Genomic DNA, 25134 nt, shown 5'->3' with positions numbered 1-25134 from the left:
AGAAGAAAACCAGCCCTATATAGATTTGAGTTGGATTCGATAAAAGCTGATGACGCGATACAAGCAGACCCAACTTGAATGTACTATATTACACATTTGTACATTATGTATGATGCTTGTATTAGTTAATTCATGCAAGTATGCTCTTAGAATTTAGAATGTACAAGAAGAAAGTTGTGGTTCGTTCGTTAGAGTATCATAATTGCATACATATATAAATAAGATAGGCATACGCACATAAATACATGTTGGGATTGGATTGTGTTATGTTTGTGTCTTAAATTTCTTGTTGTGACTCATTTCTTGACCCATTTCGAATCCAAAGGCAAATTTTCATGGTGGTTTGTGGTGGAAGCATAGGTCTTGGGTCCGACCTGAATTCAAAGAATTATGTATTTAGGGATTTTTTCTTATATATGGTCTTCGGCTTGAGCGAGAAGTCAAGTAACTTGGGTGTATTTGGAGTTTAGGATTTTCGGTGAGAAATCCATATTCTTCACCATTATTGATTTTATTTTGCCTGTAGACATAGGCTATAAGTGGAATCATGTAAATTTATGTGTTCTTTCTATTTACGTTTCTTTATCTCTGTTTTCATTTATTTTCAAGTGTCATTCGAATTTGTCTTCTTGGGTTCTGTACAACATATTGCCCAAGGCCTCAACCCTAACACAATACGGCTTTTTCAAGTTGAGTTAAGACAGAATGCTTCCAACTCTGACAGAGAAGTTTTTGAATACACAATTGATTAGTCTTGAGAATTGGATACTTCAACTGGGACAGAGAAGTTTTGAATACACACTCATTGCAATTAGCCTTAAAAGCCAGTATACTTAAACCAGAACTGTTTTGTTCAAGCACTTTAGGTTAACGAAAGTCATATATAGCCAAAAAAAAAGAGGCAAAAGCCTCATAACCAACCTTCATATTTTCTGACATCAGTTATTAGTGCAAGAGCTGCGCCAAAACCAAACTGCCTTGACACCGTTACAGTAAAAGAATTAGATGCTCCATTGTTTCGGCTTTGTTCTCCTTTCCGTAGATGGGACATAGTAGGTCAAACAAGTAACTTGAAGAAGAATTTCAATTTTATTGGGTTCAGGTTAAGGTTTGTGTCCATTGAAAATTTGGATAAATACCCAACCTCCCTAGTTTTTTTGTTTTTTTGTTTTTATTCTTTTAGATATCTTCTGAAGAACTACGTACGCAACTGGCAGGGGTAGCCCATCCCCCAACTCATAACCCCAATTCAGGTATAGACTGGATTTAATCCCTAGATCCCTCAGAAGTTAAAACATTTCATGTGGAAATGCTGCCATAACAGTCTAGCAGTGAAGCAGGTCCTGGTGAGAAGGCAGATAGCTAGGAACTGAAGACCTTTGTCCAATTTATGGCAGAGAACTCGAATCTGTTACACATGTCCTGTTTATGTGTGATCATGCTAGAGAAGTTTGGTTTGGTAGTGATTTAGCCATTTGCGCAGACAATTTTTTCTCTTACAGTTATTTTATTGATTGGTGGGCATAGTGGATTAATCAGGATCAGCTGCTTTCTTGTGTGGGTGAAGATGCTTTGGAATTATCTGCTTTTGTGCTGTGGAATATTTGGAAAGCCAGAAATGGCTTTATTTTTTAGTCTGTTTCCCCCAACCCTTTTAATGCTATACATGCTGTTCACAGGTTGAGGATGGAAGTGAAGAGAGCTTCCCTTCTAAGACCAATCGACTGTTTTCTGCATAAAAAGCTGGTGGACAAGCTTTTTTGCTAAGATGGATGAAATGTGAAAAGTGCATTGCTATGACTGATGGAAGCTTTGGAGCAGACAGTAGTGCCTTTAGTTTTTGGGTTTCTATTTACAGAGAGCATTTCTTTTTTGCTAAATGTGGACCTTGCAAAGCATTGTCTGCTCTCTATTTAGAGGCCACAACCGTTCTTGAATGTGTATTGTTTCTTTATGGGCTGGCCTAAAATCTATTAATATTTTCTGGGACTCCTTTACTATTGCGTCTGTAATTATCAGAAGATCTTTTGATTGTGAGCCTTGTATCTGGCCGATCCTTAACAGTTTATTTGCTTTGTCTGACTTTTCTTTGAAGGTTAGTTTGTCAAAGAGGGATTCTATTAGAGCAGCGCATAGGCTGGCTGCCATGGGGAAGAATGGTTTTTAGAAATTCTGGGAACATCTCCAGCTTTGGATGCTCCCTCTCTTTAGTGCTGAAGATGTGGCACAGGTGCCTGAATTTGGATGCTCCCTCTCTTTTTTTTTTTTTTTTTCTCTGTTGCTGTATTATCAATAGGAAACCTTACCAATCAGTTGGTGACACTTGCCCCAACCTCCCAAGTTGCACCTTGAAATGTAACTGACTTTTGATCATTTCAACACCGATGGCAATGGGGTTCACTTTCGTCACACGTCTACGTAAAAATGTAATTTTATAGCAACTTTAGTTATGACTATTAATCTCCGTATATTCTCATCACAATTCATGGTTTAGTTGATAATGAAGTTTCAAAATGTTTCTAAGATCAGGGGTGTCAATTGGATTGGATTTGGTCTAATCCGATCCAGTCAAATGTGAATCCATTATAAATAGACCAGGTCCAATCTAATCCAGACCAGGTCTAATCCAATGCAATGAATGTTTTTGAATCAATTTGGACCCTTTAATCTGTTTAAATTCATTTCTAAACCCGGTCCATTGACACATGTATTCTTATCTTATATCAATGAATCAGATATTGACTTAATCCAGCCCAATCTAATATAAATTTGTTACGAATGGACTAGTTACAGTCTAATATATGTCTTGTTGGTCTGTCCAATCTGTCTAAATTGATTTTAGACTTGATTGGGTCAAATCTAAAACAGGTCCATTAACACCCTTATTACACAATTCATGTATGCAAATTCACATTTGCCTCCCACATGAACATCTCAGCTTGCATCGGAAACATCTCTCTCCCATATTTTCCATTGGGAGATGCTTTCAATACACGGTTATTATGTGCTGTGAGGCATCAATGTGATCTCCATGTATGCATCACATGTTGGTCCTTTTTGAGAATGTTCCCATGGTGAAAAGTGAAAACTATGGAGGATGAAACTTGAACAAGGTCAGAACGGACAGGGTTGTCAATGGGTCCCCGACGGATGGACCCCAACAAATTGGGTCAGTTCTAGGTTCTGATATAGTGTCCTGATTATTATTGGTTCTACTCACTCCCAAACCAATTCAGACCCAACCTGAGCTATATTCATATTATAATACATATATATTAAATAAATTATATATAATATTATACATATAATTTATATAATGCATAATATATATAATATTTAGGATAAATTACAAAGACCCCCTTGACCATGGAATATGTTAAATTATCCATCAAACTTTTTCTATTTTCTTTTTTTGCACTTTTTCTCTTAAAACCTATTTATATTGTTTTGTCTTTCGTTTCCTCTCTTTGGCCATGGATATGACCCTTCAGTTCAACACCTCATAACTCAGAAAACTGTGCCTCCTCTATCTCTTATTTTCTCTCCTCAGAAAAACAGAGGAAGACACCGAAAGAGTGAATGACTGCGCCTCCTCTATGAGGTTGGTGTTGGTCTGGTAGTTACTAATTATCCATGAATATGGCTATGGCCTGCCAATGTACGTATATGCCATGATTTAACTGGATTTCTTAGGAGCTTTACTGCTTGATACCCAATGCTTAATTGTGTTTTTTTTTTCCTATTTTTTGCTTTATCTACTTTTCTTGTATATTCAATTTCCAAATATAATGTGTAAGTGTTCTTTGATGTATTCTGTCTACTAATCAACGAAACATTGTTGATAAAAAAATTCTGTAGTATTAATTCCTCTCCTTAGTTCCCATCGATGGGATTGAAGACAAAACACAAGAAATCGACACCGGCTATTTTGTTTCTTCGGTGCTCCGATATGACCATGATTCCTTCTCAAAACCTTTTTAATCATCAACACTACGACGGTTATGATGGTGGGAGTGGTTGTAGAGAAAGTTGTTATACAGGGAGTTGCGTTGGTCTTATGAGCCGAATATCAGGGTATGCCCTTGTAACCAAGCGTTCTTAGGATCGGAATCCGATCTGGTGGTCGGTCAAATGGCTGAAGATGACACTAGAACCAGTAGCCTCAACGAAGCCAGCTCCAGCTCCAAGGAATCGCATTGCAATTCAAAATACAATTGAAGAAAACAGCGAAATGATGGAAACAAGGTCCCAGAATGCAATGCATGTGGACCTTCAAAACTACTAAAATCACTTGCGGTTGCATAAAACAAACACCAACTTATGTAAAGATGGAATCTTTAGAAGCTAATCAGAGAGATCTAAAGATCTTTCACTTACGACCATTTTATGTTAAGATGAACTAACCTCTTCTTTTTTTCTCCTCTGGTTTAACGTTTTCTTTGTTCTCTTCATCCTTCTTAGGTTCTTCGGCCGGGGCTTTCGGGACCGGAATAAGCAGCTCCACCTGCCTATGACTCTTTTTCTGAACTTTGTCCAACACCTTCAACGGATCTGCCTTGGTGGAGCTCGATCTATTACCACCCAGCGGCAGTGGCGGCAACAGTAGTGGTGGTACCAGTATCATCGGTACGCCTTTGTTCTTGCCGCACCCGAGGACCAGTTTGAGTTTTCCTCAACTTGAGGTCCCATGGGGATATAGGCCTAACCCATGGAATCCAACGACTTCATCCTCTTCTTGTTCTCAGATGCTACTACCTGCAACTTATTACGCCCGACAGTTTCAACAACTGACTTTAGACATTGTTAGTCTGAGTTGATGAAGATAACAGACGAGAGAAGAAGAAACAAAGTACATGGGAAGGGCAAGAAGAGAGATCTGGGGAGAGAGAGAGAAATGTGAAGGAACAGAAGGGTAATATGGGGATTAAAAAATATTGTAATGGCCGTTTTGGATGGAAGGCTAACAGAAGGGGGTCTTTGTCTCACGGTCATAGTGCAAGGGGGGTCTTTGTCGCTAAACAAAGTAAAGGGGGTCTTTGTCACTGACCCCATAGTACGGGGGTCTTTGTAATTTATCCTAATATTTAATATATATTAAACATATTTATTTATTTTTTATAATTGGGTGCATCCAAGAAGTTATCAGTTCGGTTCTGGGTCTAAAAATTATAGACCCTATCGGTCCAATTCGGTTTTAGGTCCTCAATATTTCCTATCGAATCGATTTCGGTTCTAGCTGATCCCGACCCATTGACAGCCTGAAAACTAGAGATACTTGATGAAGTCAGATTGGGTCGATTTTTTTTTTAAGAAAAAAAAAGATATTATATGAACCCGATTTAACTTAAGATTAGATTGAATTAAACTATTAATGAATCGTTTGGCAACTAACCCAACTCAACCCTAACCCGTCCGAATACTTGCATATAAATGTCATGTGAATATATTCCTATGTCCATATGTGACTGTGTATGAAGGTAGAATCACCATAATGTTCTTCATTTCTCTCTAGGGTTTTTTGTTGGAGGCGTTCTTAAAGGGATTTCTTTGGGGGGCGGCTCCCTTCAGGATTGAAGGGAACCCACCCATCTGGTTTCTCCTTCCCTTTCCTCATTCTGGTTTCTCTCCCTCGTCCCTCTTTCTCTATTTTGAGAGAGCCTTCCTCTCGAGTTTTCTCGAGGCTTCTTCTTGAGTTTCAAGGTTTTGTTTCTCTATTCGTGGTTTGAATTTGTTCATGGTTCTCGTTCAAGTTCATTGTTCACCGGCGAAGGTAGTCTTTTGGTTTCCTCCTCTGTCAGTTCATAGTTCTCCGATAGTTACTGCTCATGGTGAGTCCCATTCGCGGTTCTCCAGTTGATGTTGTTCATGGTGAGATCCGTTCGCTGTTTTCCGGTGATGACAGTCTTTCAGAATCCTCCTCTGTCAGTTTCGTTCGCCAGTTGTGGTGGATTGGAGATATAATTGTTTATTCTGTTGGTGATTTGACCTCATCGTTTCTCGATTGCATAACATCTTTTGATTCTCCTTCATCCATTGTTTTATTTTATTCTCTTGAAAATTTGTTTATAGGTTTTCTGATTAACCTTGTCAGCTTTTTTGTATCAATTTCTTGATTGAATGAAATATGACTAATGGCGATTTCAAAAAAAATATATATATAACTGTGTATGTAAGTATATATGTATGTGTATCAACAATGTTGGTACTCATAAAGTACCGTACCTAGCTTTATCAATCTATATACAATACTGTTAAAGTTGGTTATCAGGATCACAGGAAGTAGGAAATTTTAGTGGCAAAATTTATGAAGCATCTTGCACTGTACAGTAAAAGATTGGATCAGCTGTTGGTTATCTGAATTTAACGTTAAGGGTCAACTCAGGTTGGCCTCCCTCGTTCAAATTTTAACAAAACAGAACCTGAACCTGCTCAAATTGTATCCCTATTTAACATGCAATCAATATCAATAAATACATCATAATTAAAACTAATCTCAAGAAAAAATAAAAATAAAAAATTCAAACTAAACGGCCAAACTAAACCCAACACAACCTAAAATGTTCAACTTAGGTTAGTGTTAAAGGTTAGACCGTTAGAGGATCAACAACTTGGATTGGGCTGAGGTTGCCGTTGACCTAACTCCGGACCACCGACGACTGAAATCCATAGTGAAAACATCCAGAATTATGGATCATGTGTTCCACGCCTACATCTCTAACGAGCTAAGCTGAGAAATTAGTTAGGCTGGTGTACGTATGAGCTGTTCAAGAAAGGTTGTGTCCCATGTTTAAAAGCATTTAACAGATAGCCCTTGAAATTTCAAAGTCAACACTGACCAACAAGGTTTTAAAAATCAACGTTCTCAAAACCGGATTGGACCGGATGGTTGGATCCAAAAACTGGGAATCGGTCACTTTGTTTTACCCCAGAATCGTTTTTGGCTAAAAACTGTTGATTTGGTTAGCAAACTATTAATTTGGGCAGTTGAATTGTTTGAATCGTCCAATAGTTTTTTATCATTTTTATTTTTATTTTTTTATTTTTTGTCAAAACGGGCATTTGTCAACACAAATTTTGTGTAAATTTGGAGCACAAAAAAAATGCAGACAAATTTAAAAAAAATTATTATTATTATTTTATTTTTTGCAGAAATGTGAGTAGGATACAAACTCTTTTTTTTTTTTTTTTGCAAAGACAACCCTCTGATTCTCTTGTCACGAATACAATCCAAACTTGTACTTGTAGCTTGTCCCGGATACGATCCAAAAATCTTGACAACTTGTAGTTGTAGAAAGAACTTACGACGATCAATTGTGTGTGCACGAGATAGGAGAATTTTCTTTCTTTATTTTGGTTGTAATAATTTGACGGAGCTTTTGGTTGCAGCAACTCAAAGGCCGGGATCCATTTACCGACGTTGTACGAAGCTATAACGACGAAGTTTCAATGATTGAGGAGCCGAAATTCTAATTTTTGTTCCCTTGATTTTGGTGCAGCCCGTTTCTTCTTGTTTGTCACAAGCAATAAAAGTAGTGGAGAGAAATCGGGTAGCTGAAGGGGAAGTCGAAGGGGAGAAAAACCATAAACAAAGGGGTCGGAAGGAAGAGCCCAAGAGAGGAGGCTTTTCGCCCTTTCATCATCTATTTATAATGGATAGATTCGGCCAAGAATTTGAATTCAATTAGCTGGTGTAAATGATACGGGGCCACTAAGATTGGTGATCAATTTGTGATCCCCATTTATTAGGGGAATGGATTGGATTTCCCTTCCAATTATTTAGAGCCAAGTGACACAAAGGAGGTGGGCTCATGAAGCATTCAGTCCATTAACCAGCCATTAGTTCCTTCCATATTCGGTCAATTAAGCCCATATCAAATCCTAGTTGCCTTTTAAATGGGATCTACCAAGTCATAATTAAAATTGTGTCCAATTTGAAGGATGGTACAAATGATTAAATCACTTCTTTTAATTAGCGTTTGTATTAGACCCTATTAGTATCTCATTAGCTTAGGCTAATGGGCTAATGGGCTAATGGGCTAATGGGCTAATGGGCGGATACACTGGATCCCACCTTAACTCTTTGTTAGTGGGCCCACATTGATGACCAGAATAAATCAAAGCAACGATGTCCATTTGAATTTAATTTTGAAGAAAATAATTGAAATGATAAGGCTCATAAGATATGAGTGGGTATATTGGTTGGACAATGATGACCATCTGATCAAGACTCCAATAACAAACAGGTACAGTTGCATGATAAAAGGCCATCCATGCTCTTAATGTCACCTTACTAACACCATGGCGACGAAGAGATGATAAGTGGTTGATTGAAATTCATTGTTTCGTGTTTTTATTTTGATTATTTAATTTTTAAATAATGGTAGCTAGCCTAGGGCCTAGGGGTCACCCCCACTTACCACTTACCAGCAACTCTAAATGGTCGGGCCCAATATGTCAGACGCGGGGAGGGAGGACACTTATAATAAAGCGCAAGGCTTTTAATTTTTTTTAAGAGTAAAAGTAGTATTAATACTAGACAAAGGAGAAGGAAATGCAGTCGTTTACTCGGTCAAGGTAGTTATAGTTAACAAAGAAAAGGAGATTCATGAGTTGATGCTACTTAGGCAGAAATGTTATATTTTTTATTTGCATACAAAAAAAATAAAAATAATAGAGTCCAAGCTCCTTAAAATCTTATTAGACTTGTGGCAAGCCCGCGGATAATGTTGATGGTCATTATAGGAGCAGATATAGAGTTTTTCAAACTTCCATTGTTGTAATTCTTTTAGACAATAAATAATTCAGCCTGTAATACAGACCTATGAGCTTGATACAAGATGATATATTTTTTGATAAGATAACAACTGAAAAAGTATAGAGGGAATCTAAAATTTTTCCTGCATCTCTAAATATTCTAAATAATTCCTGCACAAGGCTTTTTGGTGGTGGTGGGTCATGACTCATGATGATGTTTGTTTGGCGCCATTGTGTTTCATCTTGATCTCTAAAAAACGTGTAATTAATCAGTGGGTATCATTAAAAATTAAATCATATGGTTATTTGGTCAATATCAATATCACGTGCTTCCTATGACCTAGATTTTTGGTATGAGAATTGTATGACGTCACTTTGAAAGACTCGAGAAGTTGCGACATGATGCATAAGTAAATAATTAATTGTAGTATTATTAAAGGTAATCCCGATTTGCTGCTCTTTACACTTCACAGAGTGCTGCACAACCTTTTCAGTTTCAGTCATGCATTAAAAACATCTGTCTCCCTTACTTAATTTTGTCGTCATTCGTTGAAAAAGTTTCATGAGGTACGAGGCGAGGCACACGCACTTTTTTTTTGTCCGAATCCCTCCACACAAGGCTGAGATAAAAGGGGAATCACTGAATTGAATTGGATGGTTTTATTGGAGGGGATACGGAAATTGCTTGTTGATCGAGTTTGTTAAATTGAAGATGTGCAGGCTCCTTTTCAGCTTTTGGGCAATTGCTTTAAGGCTCCTAACACAAAAGTGGCGTAGCTAGGCAATCAAATGTTGGTGTTGGTCCGTCCAGTACGAAGAACACACACGTATCGTACCCTTCCACTCATAGTGGAAATGTGATTATGCATCCCATCACCGGTTAAACTAACTTTATTCATGTGACTAGTGCATCTGACTGTTGTTTAATGCCCATATGTTTAATCTTTTATGGTTGAAAATGCCCTTTCACTATTTGTATATAAATGTATAAGAGTCAAGTCCATTAACTTATAGAGTGTAAACAAATCAAATTCAAATTAAATCGAGCATTATCCAAATTCAAATCGAATTAAAAATTTTAATATTCGAATTCAATTCAATACCCGAAGGATATTGAAAATCAATATTAGAATTTGAATTTGATTAAATATTTGAGTATTTGATTTGATTTGATTTGATTTGAATTCGACCAATTAATTATTTTTGGTAATTAATAAATATTTTATCTATATAAATATTTAATTTATTTAGATAATTTAATTATTATATATATATATATAATTTAAATATTTTATATATTATATATTATATATAAAAATAAAATAATCAATCAAATTTGAAGTTTATCAAATCGAATCAGGCCATATCCGAATCCAACTCAACTAGTTAAACAATATGAATAGAATATCCAAATTTGACCTATTATGATATTCGAATTATCCTAATCAGATTCAATTAGTTAATCAATATGAATAGAATATCTAAATTTGACCTATTATGATATTTAAATTATCCGAATTTATTTCAATTATATCGATTTAATTTTTGAATACCGTTGACACCCCTATGAACTTGAAATAAGCTGTTTGGTTTTCAGGTTGACCATTCAACCGAAGGTTACCTGATATAACAAAGACGTCCAAACCCATGATCCCTTCAAGCCTTGAGGTTCATAGACCAGCTAATGCATTCGATAACTTGCTGGGTAGAGGAGGTATAAGCAAAACAGAGCTTGAGTGAGGGAGCTCTGGGTCCAAGGATACACGTACAGGTTCCTCAGCTGTTAAGCTTTATTGCATTGTTCATGTGTAATGTATTGATTTGCCTCCTGCTATGAAATTCATAAGCGTGTTCTAGATTAAAATAATTTTTAGCTGCCAAGGAGGGTTTTTATTATTCAATTCCTTCAGAGATTCTAATGTATTCGTACAGCTTGAGTTGAAATGATTTTGTTCTTGGATGCAGATAAGTTATTTGCAGACCATTAAAATCTTAATGTCCAAACCATAAGAGTTAATTTTAACAGACAAAAACATCAAATAAAATCAATGGCAATGAATAATTTGGGAAGAAATGAAAATCAAATCAGTGAGTTAGAAACCAACCGACTGTGTAGCTCATCTTTTGCTATCAGAACGAAAAAAAAACCAACCGACTGCACTTACTTCTGATATTATCGATGTAATCCAAGGAGGTGGCCAGAATAACTTGGAATATCCTGGTTAAGAAGCCAATGGTCCAACTACCACCACCCTCTAAATTGAACAAGCCTATATCACCGTCCATAAATGCACCATCCTCAAAGTTGTCTGTGAAATATATCTAGTTCCCTTTACAACCGCCGAAGTCGGAAGCTGAAGCAGAAAAAAGAACAATTGTCGTCCAAGAATAGCAACTTATCATCCAAATTTTTCATCGAAACTCATTTTTACTTGCTTAGATCGGAGGATTTCGGTGAGATTTCAAGGGTTTTGATTTTGCTTTATTGTCACCACACTATTCTGAAAAGTTTTGGTGTGTTTGAAAATTTGAAAAATAATGAAGGGTAAAATAAATATTTTAATATTTTCTTTTTTCTTTAATCGCAATGTTAATTGCGAGAAAATTTAGGAGTACTTTTAAGAGAACTCACAAACAATAGGGCTAATTTTGATCCATTTCCCAAAACTTGGAGGTATTTTAAGGGATTTATCCTTTACTTTTAAGTTTAAAACCTACTAGGTATTTGCTACAGCATTACATAGGCATTTTCATTTCACCCAAACAATTTCTTATTTGATTTGAGACTTAGAGCCTTATTTGATAGCATTTAATACCTCAGGCTTAAAGCGCTCCATAGAAAAAAATAAAAAGGCAGAAAAGAAAACAAAATTGCCATTAAAACCGTTCGTTTCAACCTTATTACACCAAGTACAATGTGTTGTGTTGGTTTATGATGCTTTCAGAGACATTCAAATGTTAGACTTAATGCTAGAGAGTAGGGTTGTACTCTTTTTTCACGGTTTTAATGAATGTAACTTTTGGTGAAAATAACATTTTGAGGTTTAATTCTTGCTCCCATGGGCATTTTTAACTCATCTTTCCCATGTGGTGCCTAATGAGACATAGGTGTCTTAAACCAACATAAACAATTGAGCACCAAGGTCTGTGCACAATTCAATTACTTTCCTGATATCTAATATGAAAATATTGCTGAGGACCATTCCTATTTTTGCAATAATAATCAAGACTTAAAATATTGATATGTTTGATAGGACCATAGAGCTTAATCATCCCAAAGTTATCAAAATTTTACAAGTTTATGTGCCCATGTATTCATGCGTATTTGGATGTACCAATCTCTTTGGCTAGTAAGAACTAGACAGATAATGGAAGAAAAGCGGGCAAAAATGGCCACTTGTAGATTAGCACCCCTATACTTTGGGGGTACTCTTTTTTTTTTTTTTTAGAAGCCTAAAGGCTTAAGATTCATTTAATAACTACATTATTTATTTATTTGTAGTAATTTATTAAAATAATGTAATTATAATAAAAATTACTATAATTATCAAAATACTGTTAATTACATTTTACAATACAGTAATTATGATTACTGCTTATTACCGTTTAAAAATAATTTAGTTACTGTTAATTGTTGTTCATTACTGTTAACTACAAAAATTAATACTTCATTAATTTATTACCAAATTTAATTACAAAAAAGTAATTACTTAATCTTATAAATATTTCCGAATTTATAATTACTAAAATATTATTAATATTTTAATAATATTGATTAATAAAAAAATTGTAAGTAGCAAAACTTATTTACTTAAAATTAATTTCTGAAAATACTAATATCAATAATTTTAATATTACTGATTTCAAAATCAATACACATATAATAAGAATATATTATTACTTTATACTAATTTAAATAAACCCATACCGACTTGGTTTATTTTTATTCAACTCATACCGGTTTAATTAAATATGAACTTATTAATTTGACATAGTATTTAATTACTAAAGTAGTAGTAATTAATCATTTATAAGTAATTAATTACATTTATTATTAATAATAATTAATTAAATCTATGAATTACCAATACTCATTAATTACTGATAATTACTTATAATTATGTAATGTTTATCATTATCATTGTATATATTATTATCATTAAATTTAACAATATAAGAACATAATAATTCAATTATCAATTACATTTTTTAATTATCAACTTGGTATTATTTAAATATTTTAATTATTACTTCATTAATTAAATATAAAATTATTTACAAGAAATTAATTACTTATTAAATTTAGTAATAATACTATTATACTTATTTTTATTAATATTACTATTATTATTTTAATCATACAATTATTTCTGATTTTATAATTTGTTTAATATTAATATTAATTTAATAATAATGAGTATTATTAAAAACCTGCAAGTATAAGTAGGGCTGTTCACAGGTCGGGTTGGGTCGATTTACTACGGTTTTTCCAATCGACCCGACCTGGTCGGGTTACCTGACATAGAAACCGAAACCGACCCAATGTTAAGCAAAACCGACCTGGTCGGTTTGAGTCGGGTTGAGTCGGTTTGGGTCGGTTTCAGTTCTAAGTTCATCCCTGTGATAAAATCTTGCTAATTTTAAAAATAGTCATAAATTGAACATCATTTCAGCCATCTCCTATGATAAAATTTAAATGAAAAGTTAATCACAAAAGTTGTTCATTAATCACTATTCACTAATCCAAAGTTTCTTGCAACCATTCAAAAACTAGGTGGCCTAATGGGCTTTGGAACTTCATGTTTGAACTAGGAACTAAGTCGGTTTGATTCGGGTCGGTTTCGGCTTTCTTGTGTAAAAACCGAAACCGACCCGAATAATCGGTTTAGGAATTTGCACAACTCGAAACTGACCCGTGCTGATGAAAACCCGGCCGACTCGAGTTGGGCCGGTCTGAGTTGGTCGGTTTGGTCGGGTTGGGCCTTCTTATGAACAGCCCTAAGAATAAGAATAGTTTTTCTTACAAATACTTATTGATAATACTTATATTATTTAAAATCGAAATAACCAAACTTTCTGCGCATTCAACCATGTTTGCCAAACTTTTAAGGAATTTGCTTTGTGAACCAGGAACTTCAAAAAATTAAGGAACTCAGAGAACTTTCAAGGTGTTTGCCAAACTCTCTAGCTGTAGTCTCCAACTTCAAAAAAGTCAGATAACTCTTCAACTTCAAAATTTGCAAATCAAAAAATTCTGCAACAAGTTTGCTACTTGGAGAACTCTCAAGTTAGTAACTTCTTTGTTTTATGCTTATTTCAATCTCTGTATATAATTGTTTCAATAACTTTATAGTAGTTCTCTGTTATAGTTTTCTGTTATTTCAATCTGTGTTTTAATGATCCCCGACTACTGGTAATCATTTTAAGCTAGTCGTAATGGCCTGGTGTTAATTATATTTTAAAATACTTATCAAAATATTGTTAACTACAATTTTAAAATATTTTACTTATAATTTTGTTAATGTTAAATTAAAATTTAATTACTATTAAATTAAAAAACAATTTAAAAATAATTACTGTTAATTACTGTAAAAGGGTTTTCTAGTCGGTAATAAATTCAATATATTTAATAAATATTTAAATAATGCTAATTATTAAAATTTCACTTATTTATGATGCACTGTTAATTGTTGTATGATGCACCGTTAAATAATAATGAAATTTTAATAAATATTGTAATTATTGTAAATACATTTAATTAATAAATATATTACTGTTAATAAATGTTGTTGATTTATAAATATTACTATTAATTAATAACTACCTTTTATATGTATTTTAAGTGATTTATTAAAATATTGAAATTATAAAAAAAAATGTTGTAATTATGAAAATACTGTTATTTATATTTTAAAATAATTATCACATTACTCTTACTTACAATTTAAAAATAACTTACTTACAATTTTATTAATGTGATATTAAAATTTAATTACTGTTAAATTAAGAAACAATTTCAAAATAATTACTGTTAATTGTAGTTAGTTACTGTAAACGGGTTTTCTAGTCTATAATAAATTCAATAGATTTAATAAATATTTAAATAGTGCTAATAATTAAAACTTTCATTTGTTAAATGTTTTTTTCTAAATTAATTACTTGATCTTATAAATATTTACAAATTTATAATTACTAAAATGCTATTAATATTTTAATAATACTGATTACTAAAAAAATTGTAAGTAGCAAAATTTCTTTACTGAAAATACTGAAATCAGTAATTTTAATATTACTTATTTCAAAATCAATACACACATAATAAGAATATAACACTAGTTAATAATAATAATAATAATTTAATTATTAATGTTAATTGTTGTTATTTATTACTATCTTAAAATTTAATTACTGTTAAATTTAATAACAATTTATAAATAATTATTGTTAATTGCTATTACTTACTGTAAATGGGTTATAATTACTGTTAATTACTTCATTAGATATGGATATGGATATGTATTATAATTATCTATTATTTTTAATTAATTATAGTTAAATGTAATTACATGTAATTTTCTGGTAATTAACTGTAATTTTATGTTATTTATAGCTTAAATTATATTTACTGTTGTAAACTGTCATTATAATTATTGCTAATTACCAATTAAATTTCTTTACTTACAATTAAACAAATATAATTGAAAATGCACACAAAATAAACAATTATTCAAAAATTATAGAGAAACACACACACACACATATATATATATACAACCCCCACCATACAGATGTGTGGCTTTTTCAAATTTAGACACATGGCATTTTTTCTGAAAAGTTGTTAAAGCCCACAACCCACTACCACAATTTAGATAAGTGGCCTTCTCATTTTCTAGAAAGCTAGATGCATGGCAATTTGTGAGTACAGCCCCCCACCATTCAGACACATGGCTTTTTCATTTTTATCCCACAATCCACTACCAATATTTTCAATTCATTCCTAAAAAGTTGCAAAAAATCTACAAGTGGTTATCCACAACCACTTCTCCTTACATTCTATCAAGCACAGTTAAATATTAACCCTTTACTTATCATAACAAAAGAAAATTATCTATATTCCAATAATTATTGAACAATTATTTTTATAAATAAACATTTCTTAAAATTTTAATAATTATTTAAAATATTAATAAATATAAATTTGACATTATTGATTCTATAATGTAAATTTAGCATTACTACTGAACTAGACCTGTTCATGGGCCGGGCCGGGCTGGGCTTTCACTGTGTATTAATAGATTTTTCTAAGGCCTGAGCCCGAGCCCGGCTCAACCATCGGGCCTACAACTTGGGCCTGAGCCCGACCCTCATAAAAAGCCCAAAGCTCGAGCCTGGGCCTGAGCCCGAAATTTATCCCATGTTGTTACTACTACTAAAGCGACTAAATAGAGAGAGAGAGAGTGAGAGAAATTATAAAGAAAAAAATAAAAAATGTATATATTAAATTATAAATATATATATTTCAATAAATATTATATTAATTATATATTTTATATAATATATAAAATACATATTATGTATTTTATAAAATATATAATGTTGAGTCAGGCCAAGTCGGGTTCGAGTCGGGCTTTTTTAACAAATCCTGAATCTGGCCCGTAACATAGTCGGACTTACTGTGTTAGGCCCGAAGTCAGGCCCGCGGGCCTAATTACATGACCAAGCCTGACTGGGGTGCAGGCCAGGCCGGGCCGGGCCATCGGGCTACCCGGCCCATGAACAGGTCTATATTGAACATTACTACGGAACATGTATAATGTAAATTTAACATTACTACTGAACATGTATAAAAGTTTTAGAGGTGTTAAATTTCTGAAAATCAGTTTTTTAATATTTAAAAAGAATCAGAGGTCAATTCAGAGTCAAACAGCACCAAAGTATCAAATTTGAAATACTTGAAGCAGCCACCAGCCTTGACGGCATTTTAGAAAGTTTCGTTCTTGACCGGGAGTCAATGACAACTGTTTTTAATTTCTGGGGGGCTGTGGTCAAGTCAAAGTCCAGTGGCAATGTAATTTAGTGGAATGCGAAGCACCAAAGCAACTTCGCCATTCCTTCCCTCCATCCAATAGCTGGCAAAATCCAACCTATTTGATTTGTCGCGACTTTCCTTGGTTCGTCGTTTCCCCAACTGCAATCGCAATGTCCAGAACTTGCAAAGCAATTCAATAGGAAATTAGGAATTGTGGAATGTGGTGGACTTCTTTTACCAGTCCGCACCGGGGTTGGGGGGTGCAATGACCAATTAACCCTCCATCTCTACATACTTAATAAAAAAATAAAGACAGACGTAACTAGGTAAGTTAGTTTAGAAGGGGCAGTTTTGACAGTTCATGACATGGTGGCATTTATAATAACACATATTGGTGGATCCCACGACATAGATAAGAGCTACGTACGAATTGTCTAATCTAATATAACCAAAGTACCAAACAATTCTTCTTTCCATGTATTTGGTATTTCATTTCCAGCTCCGTATATATATCCACTACTATCTATATGTAAAATGTGTGGCATGGGAAATGAAGAAAAAGATAGAAAAATCTTTATAAATCTTGTAAAGTTTTTTTTTTTTTTACTTTTTCCTTCCTTTTCTTATATTTTCCTTCAAACCAAACATAGGTGTTATAGGGTTTTTATTCTTTTATATATAGTAAATCCCATCTCGCATCATCTTTCCTCCCTTGCAACTGCTTTGTACTCTCTATTCACAACATTTTCCAATGGATTTAACAAGACATTCTCAATATATGGCTGACGTGAAGATTTTGCTTGCAACGGATCGGATCTGACTCCCCCGGCTGCCCCAAACCCCAAATTAAAGAAGGAAAAAAAAAAAGTAACAGGTGCTTCAACATGTAACATCATTCTTTTTAATAAAGTCTTGTTAAGGCCACCACGGATTCCATAAAATTTCTGTTTCTGGGCTCATTCAAAAAGAAAAGGCAAAAATAGTTAATCAAGTTCATTTTCAATAAAGTTTTGTAGATGGGACCTATGCACCCAGCTGGTGAGTGATGGCCTTATCCTTTGTGCAACACGTTACTAGGTGTGCAATTTGAACCGGGTTGGCCTGAACCCAAGGTTAGACTAGGTTACGATACGATTAAGACTTATATGATTGAAAAAACAAAAAAAAAAGAAAAAAATGTGAGCTAGCTAGGCCAGCCAATTTAATTAAATCCTAAATTGGGTTAGGATGACACTTCAGCCAGTCCAATTCAACCTCAAAACAATATATTTATTCATAATATATTGAATATGCAAATAGTAAATATAAATGTATACATATGCATTGACAATGTGTACAACCAGTCTCATTCAAAATCACAAGGCTGAACTTTGCTTTGTCCCCATATAAGTGTATAAGGATGCTAAAGCCGATTTACCTTAATCAAATCTGCTAATCCTCTAAGTTCAGAAAATGACAACACATTTTTTTTTTATCAAAATTATAAGTGAGGAAATTAGACCAATCCTAACTACCCTAATCGAAACTCAAATCGATTCGATGATGGTTAATTGGATTGAGAGATTTTAATAACTGATGAGCTGGCTTAAACCGACCCAACTTGCACCCTAACATCACAAATTATGGCCCCAAAGCCCAGATTGCAGCTACAATTAATATAACCTACCCTGTTATGTTACTAACTTATTATTAATTAATAATAAAGTTTGTGAGTATATATGTGGCTGGGTCTCAACTCTCAAAGACTCCAGATGTCTATTAACTTATTTACATATGCATTTCCATTCCGTGCCATGTCTCTCCTTACATACACTTGCCGATAGAAGAAATGTGGTGGAAAAAATCGGTCAAAGCCTGAAGAATAAGACTTGGACATTCCAAGCAGTTTCCTGGTAGTGGCGCGAGTAAATATTTAACAACTATCTAAATGATAAAATAAAGCTGAAAGCATTAGAATTGACAGGATCGGCTGCCCACATACGCGCCCCACCACCCATCCCCTCCGTGAATTGGGAATATCACAATAAGCACGGGAGATGTTCCCAGTACACGGAGGGGCCGGATGGGCCGGATGGGTGCTCTTTGGGTTTGGGCAGCCGATCCGTACTCGATCCACTAGCTAGAATTGCAATTATCTGCTGCTGCGCTCTCTTCCTTCAACTATAAATAACCACTTGAGCCAGAGCCACCGTCACAATTCACCGAGCCTTCATCATCACCACTGTCCAGTGTCCACTAGTGTCATTGGAGATGGAAGCTCCTTCTTGGGCTGTGTACGCCTTGGCGTGGCTCCTCTCACTAGCACTTGTCATACTCTCTGGCCACTTCCGTCGCCGGCGAGCAAACCTCCCACCCGGTCCAAAACCATGGCCAATCATAGGCAACCTCAACCTCATAGGCCCCCTTCCTCACCGTTCCATCCATGAACTTTCTAAAAAATACGGACCCATAATGCAACTGCGCTTTGGTTCTCGCCCAATCGTGGTAGGCTCTTCAGTTGAGATGGCCAAGCAGTTCCTAAAGATCCATGACATAACCTTCGCCTCCCGACCTAAGATGGCTGCCGGAAAATACACCACCTACAACTATTCCGACATCACCTGGTCCCCTTACGGACCCTACTGGCGCCAAGCCCGTAAGATGTGCCTTATGGAGCTATTCAGCGTCAAGCGTCTCGAGTCATACGAGTACATTCGAGTGGAGGAGCTGCGAGCCGTCCTCAAGGGACTCTACGCCTCTTCCGGCAAACCAATTGTGCTCAAAGACCATCTCTCAACGCTTAGCCTCAACGTTATAAGCCGGATGGTGCTGGGTAAGAAATACACGGATGAGTCGGAAACATCCATCGTAACGCCGGGGGAGTTCAAGAAGATGTTGGACGAGCTGTTCTTGCTTAATGGAGTCGTGAACATCGGGGACTACATACCCTGGATTGATTTCTTGGACCTACAAGGGTACGTGAAGCGGATGAAGATATTGAGCAAGAAATTTGATAAGTTCCTGGAGCATGTAATAGATGAACACAACGCGAGAAGACAAGGAGTGGAGGGCTATGTTGCCAAGGATATGGTGGACGTGCTGTTGCAGCTCGCCGATGATCCTACTCTTGAGGTTAAACTCCACAGGGAAGGCGTCAAGGGGTTCACTCAGGTATCCTCTAGTAGTACTAGGTCTACTTACAAGTAGCACAAGTTTAATATTAATTAATGAGTCAACTCAGTGTTTTTCCTCCCTAATTGATATTGATTTTTCAACAGTAAGTTAGTATATATTGATGACTAGCTAGTCTCTTCTTCTTCTTCTTCTCTCTCTCCGACCGATTGATCCGGCAGGACCTAATAGCGGGAGGCACGGAGAGCTCTGCAGTGACAGTGGAGTGGGCAATCTCTGAGCTATTGAAAAGACCAGAGATGTTCAAGAAAGCAACTGAAGAGCTGGACAGAGTGATCGGCAGGGAGAGATGGGTAGAAGAGAAAGACATCCCTCAGTTGCCATACATTCAGGCCATCGTGAAGGAGACAATGAGGATGCACCCAGTGGCACCCATGCTAGTGCCCCGCTTTTCTCGAGAAGACTGCGAGATAGCTGGATACGACATTCCGGCAGGAACTGAGGTATTTGTGAATACATGGACCATAGGAAGGGACCCCACGTTGTGGGATGCGCCTGACGAGTTCCGTCCCGACAGATTCATTGGAAGGGACATAGACGTAAAAGGTCAAGACTTTGAGCTGTTGCCGTTTGGATCGGGGAGGAGGATGTGCCCCGGCTATAGCCTTGGTCTTAAGGTTATTCAGGCCAGTTTGGCCAATCTGTTGCAAGGTTTCACATGGAATTTGCCCGACAAGATGAAGCCTGAGAACTTGAATATGGAGGAGATCTTCGGGCTATCAACACCCAAAAAGATCCCTCTTGTAGCCGTCGTGGAGCCTAGACTTCCGACTCACGTCTACGGCCAGTGATTAAGCTATGTATCAATATTGTATGCGGTGTTGCTTAATCGATCGACCTTTAATTTTTATCTTGTAACAAGTAATAGAGTTATGGTGGTGGAAATTAAAGCTTGCTACTTTAATCAAATGAGTAATTAATATTGCACACATGGAGACTTTTGGACCTTAGAATTTTATATTAGTTTTACTTTTTGGCTCCATGAAGAAATAGACTAAGGGGAGAAAAAAGTAGCTAGGCTTAGGCACGGTGGGGCTCCGGGTACTTGTATTTGTCATTAAAATTTACTTATTGTGAGCGATCATCCATGTTTAAAAAGCATACGCAATTGAATTGACTGTAATGCAGAATGGATAGATTTGGCCTTTAACTTCCATATGCCACTTCACCCCAGTAGCTCAGTAAGCGAAGACTAGAGAAAAGCAGAGTCTTAACAAACCCATCACTGAAATCTTAAAAGAAAGTTTGTTTTGTGTTGCAGGAGGATATTTGGACTTTGAAACTAGATGCAGAAGTTATATTTGTCACGATATGCACAGCCTGGCAGCTCAGCTCATATGGCTGCCCAAAAAAGGGCTTGAGGGAGCTGCAGGCTAATTCAGACAATTAGGGTTAGCTGCCTGTGCAATTTGAGGTTCTTGATAGGGATTACACGAACGCAGCCCATAGTTGTTATGGTCTTAGTTCAACCGACGGACACGTTAACGTCAACCAAAAAGGATATGATACCAAACCGATCGAATGAAGTCATGAGCATTGAGCAATCAGAGCCCCGCGAATTAAAAAGTAAAAACAGAAATATAAATCGAAATTGAAATCCATCAGGAATCCAGAATCAGAATGATCTATTCCTTTCATCTATTTGGTTCATATTAGAATTGGAATAGAAATAAAATAAGCTAGAATGGATTTTTTTTTTGGTGAAAGAAACTAAAGGTTGTTACACAAGACGAGCGTAGCACGACCCCAAGATTCGTCTCACTAATGCATTTTCATTCTGGAGGGGGAGCTAATGAGGAATGCCATTCACCATGAATGGAAATGGGATTTTGATTCGTCTCACTAAGATTGCGTTTGTTTAAAGTGTAAATGAGAACTGGGGTAAAACCCTGGTTCGGTTCGATTTTGCTGGTATTTGGTAGAGGTGTCAACATACCTCATCAATCGGTGTAAAAGTCCATTTTTGTCAGAGAATTCATCGAAAATTAGCCAAAATTTTACATCAATAAAATCGATGCAAATCTACCTTCCTCTGTCCAACGGTTACCTCGCATCTGTTCTGTCCAACATTGCATGTCTTCGTTCGAACCAAGAAGAGAGAACCAGTGCGACGGCAGCATCCCCCACCAGTGTGACGGCGGCATCCCCAACCGGCGAGTTCCAATTCCAAAGCCCAGCTCCACTAATACTACCAGTTTTCCATCCATCCACGCCGGTGCTTGGCACCGCCGATTGATAGAAATGGGTTCCCACCTCTACCAGTTCCGCCTTTCTTTACTCGCTTCTCTCTCTCTCTCTCTCGCCCTTCTGGTTCACTCTGGGCTGAATCTTGACACTTCAGATTTCGATGCTCTCTTTCTTCTCCACAAAGATTTGGGTGGTTTCAACGGTCAACACTACTTACTAGAGAACCCGTGTTATTCGGCCGCTGGTATCTTCTGCGAGAGGAGATTCTCCAGTGACTCGCCAGTGCCCCGCATCACAAGAATTGTCTTGGAATCGCAGCAGCTAAACGGATTCCTTTCTCCTACAATCGGTCATCTCACGGAACTCAGAGAGCTCTCTCTCTCTCCCTAACAATCACCTCGTTGACAAAATTCCTTGACTGCCGAAAATTGCAAATCCTAAATCTGCGAAACAACCGCTTTTTTGGCAGAATTCCATCAGAATTCTCCTCGCTCGTAAGCCTCCGATCCCTTTATCTATCTTCAAATAGTTTTTCAGGCTCTGTCAAATGGTGAAAGCAGTAGTTGTTTCTCCGAGACCCAATTTTTATGCGAAAAGCAGCAGCAATAAATTCTTTTACACCCTAGACAACCAAAACAAGGTCAGTGTAAATTTTCAAGATTTCCACCAATCATTAAATCGGTTTATATTTTTCACCGTGTAAAATTTGAATTTATACCTCAAACAAATGCAGACCATTGGATTTTCACTCTCGAGGGAGGAAATGAGGAATGCCATTCCACCTAGAATGAAAATGGGATTTTGATTCCACCCAACCAAATGATTAAAAATTGAAATCATTTCAATTTAGGTTATAGACCTCTATTCCTATAAACCAAACGACCCCTTAGATGCATACCATGTGATTTCTAAAACTACTTAAATACACCTTCATATATTCTACAAAGCAAATATTTTCTTTGGGTTCCATGTATATTATAAAGCTTAAATCCAAAAGGAAAAACCCTGTCAGTAAAATACCTTCCAAAACACATCTTATAGATGGCAAGTTCCAATTTTATAGCAGGACCAGCTTCATGGGGTAATGTGTAGTGTTTGTTGGTAGGAGATCCCAACTATATGATTTTACTTCCAGCTATAAAAGGGAACTAATAATTGATAGAGCACTCTAGGGTTGCTAGAAAAGAAGTGAAGGACAAAATTGCCCTTATCTGTTTTATAAATTCGCAAAACATGACCTTAAAAACTTCATGAGTAGGAACAAGATTTTTCCATAAAATAGAGTAATTAATATGTCCTCCCCGGTTAAATTTGGTGGCTCCTTGCCATTTAATCACTATGGATGAATCGTCAAAGCCCTTGACCATGGCTTTCTTAAGCTACTCAAAACAAATGAATAATATGTCAAATAAATAATAAAAGTGACCCATCTCGTCACCGACAATCTTATCGCTAAAAAATATAGGGATAATGAAAGTGATCCATCTCGACTTCAGATCTCAAAAAAGTAACTCCGGAAAACCTTAACCTTATTAAGAAGAAAGATGAAAGACTCCGCCTTTCCTTGCACTAATTTCAACCACAATCACATTTCACATATATAGTATTGCTGTTAAAGATGGGGCCGAGGGCAATAAGGTAATTTTGTTGGTATCTGAAGTCAATCGGTCCAATTTGTGAGCAAGAGAAGAGTATTTGTTAGAGGCCCTGGGTGTTGTCCTAAGGGGGTGGAGACTTCGACGATCAAGTTAGTCAGGTGCTAAAGAGGGGTCGGATCAAAGTAGAGACAAGGGCTCAGAGCTTAGTCCTTAAGAGCTTGAAAGAAGTTTTTTGAAATTCTGAATGCAAGAGAGCAAGTATGAGCAAGATGGTTTTACCTTGAAATAGGCACCCCCTTTTATAATTGACCTTGTTATAGAGTGGTTGGAGGCAATTAGAGATGGACGGTAAGGATTCCATCCGGCTGATGCCACGTGGCATAATCCGACGCATGCCAAGTCCACCCACATCACTTGCCCCCCATTCTCGAGGCCGTAGTGGCTGAGGTCAAGCAATGCATTGAGCGGAGACCTCAACCTCAACTGAAGAGAGTACTACATAGCTTCGTGGAGGCGTCGAATGGCGCATTGGGCAAAGACTTCAGCTTCGGTCAAAGAGAGTACCATGTAGTTGTGTAGAGGTGTTGGCCTCGACTATTGAGGACTCTTCTTGGTGACTACTTCCCTTTTTGGTTCTCGCCTCTTTGGGGATCTCGAAGAGAGTACTGCTTCTTGGTGACAGGAAAGACGGGAGCATTCTCGTCACCAAAGCTCAGCTGACGCTGAGGTTGTTGAGGGAGTCGCCCTCCTTGACGTTCTAGTTAGGGCAGAAAAGTCTCTGTGCCGACAGCAGCATGTCTTCACGGGGGACAGCTTCACCCGAGGCAGTTCCGTCGTGACAAGCCTCTTCGATGGCCCCTCGGTCGATCCCTTCTTGGTGTTCGCCCTGGCCAACTGCATAAGCATGTTCTTCATGCCACCGTCTAGAGGGCAGCTCCTCTTTGGGCAGTCCTCTCCCTCAATACCTGGACACCAAGCACCCGAGGGCAGCTCTCAGGTTCACTGCTAGTACTCCCATTGCTAGACAAGGTGGAAGAAGGACTACTGGTGTCACTCAAGTCAGGGAGTTCATAACACTCAGGTCCAGAGCCCGAATACAACATGGTTCGAAGACAAAAGTCCTTTACGTAATGTTTGAGTATGAAGAAAGAAGCTTAAGGGATTGGCTGGTTGGTGGTCGAGGTCTCTGGGATCACTTTTATCCAACGGTCGCAGAATTGCTGACCTGATATCTCGAACTAACACATTACACGTGGCATCAACCTCGGGGAGATGAAACGACACCGAGTGAATAAGTCAATCCACTCGTTGACTCCGAGTCAGGAGCGAGCCTCCGCATTGTCCCACGCACGACCACGACCAGTCAACACCAACGTCCGTCCAGTGTACGAATCC

General features: G+C 36.7%; 1 protein-coding gene and 2 long non-coding RNA genes across 3 annotated transcripts; 2 read left to right on the top strand and 1 right to left on the bottom strand.

The window, feature by feature from the left end:
• The first annotated feature begins 3457 nt into the window (after positions 1-3457).
• LOC148790539 (uncharacterized) lies at positions 3458-5121 on the top strand. The gene is made up of 2 exons (XR_016077941.1): positions 3458-3658; positions 4462-5121. It is a non-coding gene; the product is annotated as an uncharacterized LOC148790539 (long non-coding RNA).
• A 13849-nt stretch (positions 5122-18970) lies between these two features.
• On the top strand, positions 18971-20883 carry LOC104609273 (trimethyltridecatetraene synthase-like). The gene is made up of 2 exons (XM_010275542.3): positions 18971-19933; positions 20116-20883. The coding sequence occupies exons 1-2, from the start codon at positions 19034-19036 to the stop codon at positions 20743-20745; spliced, it is 1530 nt and encodes a 509-aa protein (XP_010273844.1). The 5' UTR covers positions 18971-19033; the 3' UTR covers positions 20746-20883.
• LOC148790538 (uncharacterized) lies at positions 18983-24294 on the bottom strand. Its single transcript, XR_016077394.1, has 2 exons — positions 22860-24294; positions 18983-22763 (listed from the first exon to the last, which is right to left on the bottom strand). It is a non-coding gene; the product is annotated as an uncharacterized LOC148790538 (long non-coding RNA).
• Positions 24295-25134: the final 840 nt, after the last annotated feature.

Source organism: Nelumbo nucifera, chromosome 6 (assembly GCF_055504915.1).
Source record: "Nelumbo nucifera cultivar China Antique chromosome 6, China Antique-T2T, whole genome shotgun sequence".
Taxonomy (NCBI): domain Eukaryota; kingdom Viridiplantae; phylum Streptophyta; class Magnoliopsida; order Proteales; family Nelumbonaceae; genus Nelumbo; species Nelumbo nucifera.
This window is presented reverse-complemented; position numbering and strand designations above follow the sequence as displayed.

Coding starts and splice junctions, on each gene's coding strand:
- LOC104609273 (XM_010275542.3), top strand. CDS start 19,034: ATGGAAGCTCCTTCTTGGGCTGTGTACGCCTTGGCGTGGCTCCTCTCA. Junction 19,934..20,115: donor GCGTCAAGGGGTTCACTCAG/GTATCCTCTAGT, acceptor TTGATCCGGCAG/GACCTAATAGCGGGAGGCAC.